The sequence below is a fragment of the Gobius niger genome, assembly GCF_951799975.1.
Source record: "Gobius niger genome assembly, chromosome: 12".
NCBI lineage: Eukaryota > Metazoa > Chordata > Actinopteri > Gobiiformes > Gobiidae > Gobius > Gobius niger.
The window spans coordinates 5,294,745-5,303,333 of record NC_136863.1 but is presented as its reverse complement, the minus strand read 5'-3'; the positions used below and the strand labels follow the sequence as shown (position 1 = coordinate 5,303,333).

The 8,589-nt window shown below is 41.3% G+C and overlaps 1 protein-coding gene across 1 annotated transcript; it reads right to left on the bottom strand.

Annotated features, from left to right (window-relative positions):
• Nucleotides 1-236: 236 nt before the first annotated feature.
• LOC306971006 (cadherin-1-like) lies at nt 237-7,908 on the bottom strand (the record flags this gene model as incomplete). The annotated part of the gene is made up of 9 exons (XM_079567132.1): nt 7,821-7,908; nt 5,890-5,940; nt 5,681-5,815; nt 5,217-5,372; nt 4,850-4,994; nt 3,428-3,600; nt 3,187-3,315; nt 450-635; nt 237-359 (listed from the first exon to the last, which is right to left on the bottom strand). Exons 1-9 carry the CDS (start codon nt 7,869-7,871, stop codon nt 237-239), a joined length of 1,149 nt encoding a protein of 382 aa, XP_079423258.1. The 5' UTR covers nt 7,872-7,908.
• Between the last annotated feature and the right edge of the window lie 681 nt (nt 7,909-8,589).

Here is an 8,589-nt window from a genome sequence, read left to right as displayed (position 1 = left end):
TTGCCAGACTCAGCTCTTTCTCAGCTCTCTTCTTCTGGTTCACTTCACCTGTAGGCGTCACCATGTTTCTGCACTGACCACAGAAGCTCTCACTCCCCGCCCGCAGTGATCCCTATGCATTTAACCTTTTCCCTTTACCACAGTGATAAAGAACCTCCACACTAAAATACAGAATTAAAGAATAATTATACCGGCTTGTATGGTGCCTACAAGTTCCCCAACATTGATGACAACAGTTAAATGTCACGCACAGTGACCTTGACCGTGGCGGTGGCGGTGGGGAGGTCCACGGCGAAGGGGACCTCGTTTTCTACAGCCACCAGCAGAGTGTGGACGGGGATCTTCTCGAAGTCCAGGCCCTAAAGGCGACAGGGAGAAGTGTTCAATATGAAAATGATCTGCTTGTAGTGTAGCCGTAAAAGGGCTCTTTATTGAAGTGTGATCAGTACCTCAGCTGTGGTGATGATGCCCTCTTGTTTGTTGGCGCCGGTTGACACGGTGAACAGCCCGTCTTTGTTGCCGTCAACGATGGTGAATTTGGCGTTCCAGGCCGGAGTGTCGGCGTCGTCTTCATCCGTGACCGACATCACCACCACCAGAGCATCCTTCTTATTCTCTATCACAGTGGCTGAAAACTGAGACATAAGAGCAAGACGTGAAGAGACTGGAGGCAAAGTCGACCTTGTGCCTTGACTCTGAGGCTGGATCAGAGGGTTAGAGAGGAACGTTTAGGTCCCTTATTGTCCCAGAAGGGAAATGTGTTCTCTTTATTTGACCCATCCTTTAATTAAGCCGAGCAACCCATAAGAAGCCAACCCAACTATCAAAGCAAAATCAAGCCACGAAATCAGTGCTGCATTGCAATTTTCTACTACTTTCAACAATTCTAATAATCTGCGATTTCCATTGCATCAATTCCTTAAAGGAATAGGCCACCGTTTTTACATACTAAGATATGTTCTTACCTTACTTTAGACGAGTTAATATATCCCCGTCTGGTCTTTGTCCGTGCGCTCTGTCAGGCAAACGGAGCACATACGCAGCCTCTCCCACATGTCACATAGCTCCGAAAAAGCTCACGATAGAAGCTACCAAGCTCTTCCACGTGTTCCCTATTTAAATAAAGTTACGTGAAGTGTTTTCATGCGAAGTATATTTACACAGAAATGTAACATGTCGATTTTATAAGCAAATAAAAAGGGGGACTATATTGTGAGGCGTAATGATACGAGGAGCAAAGCGTCCGCGTAGTAACTCCTAAAGACTCCCCCCGCTCACTTCCGTCAATAACCTTTAGGAGTTACTGCGCAGACGTTTTACTCCTCGTATCATTACGCCTCACAATATAGTCCCCCTTTTTATTTGCTTATAAAATCGACATGTTACATTTCTGTGTAAATATACTTCGCATGAAAACACTTCACGTAACTTTATTTAAATAGGGAACACGTGGAAGAGCTTGGTAGCTTCTATCGTGAGCTTTTTCGGAGCTATATGACATGTGGGAGAGGCTGCGTATGTGCTCCGTTTGCGTGACAGAGCGCGCGGACAAAGACCAGACGGGGATATATTAACTCGGCTAAAGTGAGGTAAGAACATATTTTAGTATGTAAAAACGGTGGCCTATTCCTTTAAAGGGACTATACAGAGTTTTAAAAAGTCAAATTATGTATTTTCCTCCCCCTACATGTTCCAACAATGTCCTAGTGTGTAGAAAGAGCTCAAACCTGTTCACCACAACTGCCTCTAAAATCCTGCACTGCCACTCACTGTCACAAGGTGTTAATTCGGGTCAGAAGTGCCGTCATGCACGAGCTTAATATAGAAGCTGCAGTTACACGTATGACCTGAGGTGGCAGTAGTGAGTATACAACGGCTAGCTTGCATCTAACCCCTTTAAATCTATTTGACTTTTTGGTAACACCTTATTTTACAGTATCCTTGATACATTGTACTGCCAAATTTAGTACAATGTAATGGGCTTTGCAACAATGTGTAATAACTTGTGCCTAAGGGTTAGCTACGCAATGGAATAATTAGGGCTGTCATGATAATTACTATATCGACTTATCATTCAATAAATAACAGATAAACTATATGTTTTTAGGCTTGATGTTTATCGTCTGTACATTTATTAGCATTTCCCCCCTATTTATTCTTTTTAACTGAAGCAGATTGGGTTACAGTTTATTCAATGTTTATTGCAGCTTGTGTGGTATTTTAGGATACGATGATGCACTTTTACAAATAAGGTTTACTGTCATTTTCATGCCTGAGAGTCGACAGTATCGAGTATCGTTAGAGTCAATAATATCGTTTATCGTGATACTTTCCTGCCTCAATGTATTGAACTTCAAATTTGTTATCATGACAGGCCTAGGAATAATGTGTGTTAGCACTTTGCAGGTGCTTAATATGATAAGACATACAGTAAGACCCTAACTCTAACCCTAACCTTAACCTCTTACCACCCACCAAAACCAAATCCATTCTCTCCTCTTTGCCATTGTCGTCACTTTTTATTTCCCTTATGTGTTTTTGTCACTTTTTTGTGCTCTGTCACTTTATTACCTTTTTGCTGCTCTTTTTTTGTCTTTTCTTCTGCTGGATTTTTGTCATTTTTCTGCTGTATTTTTGTCTCTTTTTTTGATGGATTTTTGTCTTTTTTCTGTTGAATTTCTGTCATTTTCTTGCTGGATTTTTGTCACTTTTTTGATGGATTTTTGTCTTTTTTCTGCTGGATTTTTGTCTTTTATCTGCTGGATTTTTGTCATTTTCTTGCTGGATTTTTGTCACTTTTTTGTTGCTCTTTTGTCACTTTTTTTGTTGAGCTTTTGTCATTTTTGTCACTTTTTTTGGTCACTATTTTTTGTAGAAGCTTTTAGATTTGGAGAATTTGGAGAAAACATGTTCAGATGGGAGTTAAAAGTTTAAGTCCAAGCCCTAAAAGGTCTTATGCCATGAACAGCACAAGTCTGAGCAAACAGCTTCAATGCAACATTCACAGTATTATGTGAACGATATAGGCCTAAAAGCCTTTTTCATGTAGTCATCTACAATCTGCGTCAGCCACAAGTCCAGCAAAACCAGAGGTAATGGTAGACTTACCGTGGGAAACCCTCTAAACCAGCTTATACCCCTCAGGACTGGACTAGACCTAGACCAGGATTAAACTAGAACCTTTACCTCTGTCTGGTTGTAGATCGGGGCGTTGTCGTTGCTGCCCGTCACTGTGAGAATGACTGTCGTGAACCCGGTCAGTCCCTCTCCCTCCATATCCGCTGCCTGCACCTCCAGAGTGTAGTTGGGGTTTTTCTGTAGAAACAAGATCCACAGTCAGTTAAAGATGAACCTTAAAATGAACGACCTGCTCTCTTGTAGAAAGCTGTGGTCGATTCTGTGTAAGAGACAGATTCTCAGTCCGTACCTCTTTGTCGAGCCCTTTGGCGTTGACGCGGATGAAGCCGTTCACAGGGTTGATGGCGAACATGTCTTCTGCTGGAGATTTCGGCTCCTGGTTGATGATTTTGTAGCGGACATCTGCATTCGATGTCCCCTCCTGATCCGCATCTGTGGCTTTCACCTGCAGGATCTCAAAATCTACAAACAGCAGAAAGACATACAATTTAAGCTGTACGGTTTTGAAAAATGTATTGTGAAGTTGAGGCCTGGCCTCGCCAAGGGGGAAAATAGAATCTTTAGAATTGAATCTCACTCTGTCTAGTCCTTTTCTGGTGGAATTTGAACTTATTTATCACACATAAATAAAGTCAAGTCTAAATCGGACCCATATGGATATTTTCTCACAGCAAATTGTGAAAAAACGGCAGTCATAGCAAGCACTCGGTAGCGTTAGCATTAGCACGTTGCTAACATGTAGCATCATGCTAGCATTCTCCGTTTTTTCAATATGTATTTATGGGCAGTTGAACCACTTTGCTCCTCTCCATGTCTTTGTATCTTTACTTAGTAGAAAAGTATATTCATAATTCAGCATTTGTTAAAGTACTTTTTGAATAATCAGAGAAAGTTTACATTTTTCTCCAAATTGTTTTCCCCCTTAACTGTTATCGAACATGACCATATATGGGCGATTCCAGAGATGCCGTCTGTATCTATATCACAATCACACTATCGGACACGGCACTGTAGGGAAACAAAGGAAAATGCACTAAAGACGAAACACTGCAGGGGAATAGGGATTAAAACAAACTGGATGTGAAATCGAATCCTTTGCTGTCGAGGAAAAGATGCATTGCAAGTTTTCTGTCATTGTCTGCGATTTTTTGTGTTGCTCTAGTTTTGGTGCAGAAATATAGCCTGGCTAACACCAGACTAAAATCACAAGTGATATTTAGTCTGGGGACCACCAGTTCATTTTCTCGTAGGAGAGGTGTGGTTTACGATCGTCCATACTCGTTTATTGGGCGATACGAAAAAGGAAAAAAAAGTCTTTCATCGTCTGCACGTAGCCATGGCCAATCGTATCATTGTATGAGATGACGTATGACGTACCCGCTGTAAACTTTTGAGCTAAATTATTTAGAACAAGGTCTAAAGCTTGATCGAACAATAGCATCGCGTCTGCTGCTGTCATGTTGGATCCGTAAATAAACTTTTTTTTAAATCCGTAAATAAACTACAAGCTTTCGAATAGCGCATCATCGTCTTGCCGTCCCTCCTCGTTCTGTGATTGGTTCCCAAATCCACCGGAAAATTTGGGCCATGGTCTCCAGGCTGTTGTGCAGTTCGAAATAATTAGAGCGCACACAGCAGCATGGCGTTAGCCAGGTTAGCAGAAATAAACGTTCATTCAAAACCACAAAACGTGGTAATTAGTTGTATTTACTGAGGGGTGACGACTCCGAGACCTGTCCCATGTACGTGTCCTGGGTGAAGATGGGTTTGTTGTCGTTCATGTCGATCACGATCACCTTTATCTCCATGGGGTTCTCAGCCAAACTAGAGCCCTCTTCCACAGCGTGAGCCATGAACTACAGACAGAGAGAAATGTTTTTACGAGAATCAAGACTGAAAACCTGAAACTTTGACGAGGACGTTGGGTCAGAGTGGATTACATTGTGCGTTAAACAGATTTAATGGTTTGAGCTAACCGAATACAATACAAGTACGTATTCCCCACCCCACTGATAAATGTAGATTTTTGTTGTTGTTGTTTTTCTGTTAAAAGGCTTGAAACGCCTGGTTTTACTCACAGTGAAGTCGGATGTGACCTCTCTGTCCAGTGGCCCGGTCACATACAGGGTGCCTGTGTCTCTGTCCATGACGAACAGACCAACAGGCGGCTGGTCGGCCCCGGGGCCCATGATGCTGTAGTGGATCTTTTTGTCTTTGCCATCGCTTGAACGGATCTAGAGGAGAAAAAGCAGCAAAACAAAACATTTTACTGTTTAGTTTATAGACTTAATCTTCCTTTTGCAAACCTCATCATTTAAGCCTCACATCAAATGACTGTCATCTTATATTCACTACATTTATATCTATTCATCCATCATTCTACAAAACCCCCCCCAAAAAACGTGTGGGACTCATGAACTAATCCCATCCGTACTCGTCATGAACAAAGAACAGAAACACCTTCAGTTGTGTCCCGACTGCGTCTTAGAAACTTGACCCAAAATGGCATCCAGGTTTGAGCCACGCCTCCGCAGTTTCTCACCTGAGCCACTGCCTTGGGGAAAGGTCCATTGTCACGTTCGGGCACGTCAATGGGTGGGATCACCCACTCTCTCTTCCTCCTCTTCAGCCCCTCAGTGGCTCTGGGGAAATAAATCACCGGGACATCCTCCTCCCCCTGAAATATTGGCACAGTTTGATTAATAATAAAGCGTGAATCAAACTCATTATTTTAACAGTTCTTGGACTCACAGTTTCCCTCTTGTGGGGGCTGGGGGCTTTTCCGGCGAGGGTAGTTGGACTCTGGGGAAACAAAATAAAAAGATGATAAGTTGATCAGCATGCTAACGCTAATGTAGCCAAATTAAAGCTTGGACAGAAACTATCATGGGGTCACCGAAAGTAACAGATATCACAGGCCTCTGTTGAAGGTCGCAGTGTTTGCAATTTAGCTGATGACATTAAAAAATAACTGATCCAACATGTTTGTAATGCCGGGTTTTAATGATCAGATCACTTTATGTTGTGAGTTGTTTATATTTATATATAACCACTGTTTGGTCCGGCGCGTAAATTTTCTATAGCTTGTGCATTAAATAATTTTGTTTGTTGGAGTGTTCCAAATTTTCATTGTGGAGTGCCTCAAGGGTCCATTTTGGGTCCTTTGTTATTTTCACTGTATCTTCACTGGATTGATTTTAGAGAAGCAAAAAGTTAGTTATCATTTTCATGCTGATGTTTTGCTGACACGCCACTAAAGTCTAGCTTTAAGGGCTTGAAGCTTTTGTTGTGTTGTCGCCAAGAAGTGAAGTTATGGATTATTAAGTCTAAACTATGGTTGTTTTTAAATGTGCTTTAAAACTGACATTGACATCAAACAAAGATAAGACCGAAATTTTAACATTTGGAAATTCAGATTTCCTGGACAATTGTGACAGTGCCATTAGCCCTCTGGCCTCCTTCTGTCACCCTTTTGCAGGGAATCTGGGAGTGTGTGTGGACAATGAATTTAAATTGCAGAAACACATAAATAATGTTGCTAAATCAAGCTTTTTCCCCCTTAAAACTCTCAGCAAGGTCAAAGATTTTCTACCTGCCTGTGACTTCGAAAAAGCCATTCATGCATTTACTATAACTTCGCGACTTGTTTATTGTAATTCTGTGTACATTGGTCTTGATCAGCATTTAATTCGTCACCTCCGTCGCAGCTGCCCCTCTCCTTACAGGTACCAAAAAGCAACAGCTCCCCTGTGTTAGCTGCTCTTCATTGGCTTCCTGTACATTATAGGATAAAGTTTAAGCTTGCGCTTATGTTTTTTAAATGTCTCCATGGCAATGCTCCTCTGTATTTGTCTGAGCTTCTTATACGTCATGCCCCTGCAAGGGTCTTGAGATGACAGGACTTTCTCTGTGTGGAATGACCTGCCTCTCCACATAAGAGCTGCACAGATGCTTGACCATTTTAAAACCCGGCTTAAAGGGACTATACAGAGTTTAAAAATGTTAAAATTAAGTATTTCCCTCCCCCTAAATGTTCCTACAATGTCCTAATGTGTAGAATGAGCCCAGTTCTGTTCACCACAACTGCCTCTAAAATCCTGCACTTTCACTCAAAAAGGTGTTACTTCGGGTCTGAAGTGCCGTCATGCACGAGCTTAATATAGAAGCTGCAGTTACACATATGACCTGAGGTGGCAGTAGTGAGTACAAAATGGCTAACTTGCATCTAGCCTCTTTAAGACACATTTCTACTCTTCTACAAAGATTTTAACACACTCTCAAACCAGGTCTAAGCCAGAACTAAACTGGGTCTGAACCATGACTAACCCAGGGTAAAACGTTATCTGAAATTGGTCTAAACCAGGACTAGCCCAGGACTAAATCAAGACTACACCAGGGCTGAACCAGGACTATTATGAATCGGGACAAAAGCAGGTCTAAAGTAGGAATAAACTGGGTCTAAATTGGGTCTAAAATAGGACTAGGACCAGTACTTTTACTTTAACTCCAAAAATGTGGTGGAGTACAGATACCTGCTCTGAAATGTAATGTATAAGTAAAAAGTAGTGATCATAAAAGGTACTTAAGTAAAGAAATGTACCTCAAATATTTACTTCATTACTTTCCACCACAAGCTTGCAAATCTGAAGTCAAGTTGTGGCGTGACAAGAGACAAATCTCACCTGGAACACGACGATCAAAGCGCCCAACAACAGGAAGCTGGTGGTCCCCATTTGGTTATAAACTTTAATTCCAATTCTCAAGAAGAATCCTCAAGAAGAATCCGCTGAGATAAGGATTTTGTGTCTTCGTTCGTGGTGCTTTTACGTCCTCTCTTCACAGGATGCAGGTGTGTGCACATCCAAACAAGGTCAGGTGTTGAAGAGGAAGCGACTTATAGGGGAGAAAAAATTGAGAAAGAAACAAATAATTGCGTGTGCCCCGATAGCAAAAGGTCATTGAATCAACATTGATCTTGCGTCAGTGTTTTTGGTTGAATCAACATTTATTTCTGATGTTGAAACAGTGTTAAAGTTGCTCACTATGTTGAATGTTGATACAACGTTGACTTTTCATCGAAACATCAGATCAACTAGAATTATCAATATTGAATCAACATGGGTTATTTCACCTTCATTTTTTAACTGCTCTTGCACTGAAGCAATGTTCTAAAAACAAGAGACCATCAGTCTTATTGCAGCTCCTCAACAAACCACACAACAGGCAAATTTACGATACAAATTAAATTTAAGAATTCTCATACTAGAAACTAACTTCTTTTTGGTGTAAACTCAGCTTTAATGATGTGTAGCAAGTAGAAGATCAGCAGCGTTGGGTACTGAGCAATTTTACCTCATCAATAGTTCAAAAGATACCAGTGCCTGCAGTACATTTATCATCATGAAACAGAATTTGTGGTAATTTCTTCATTAGATCAAATCAACTTTTTTT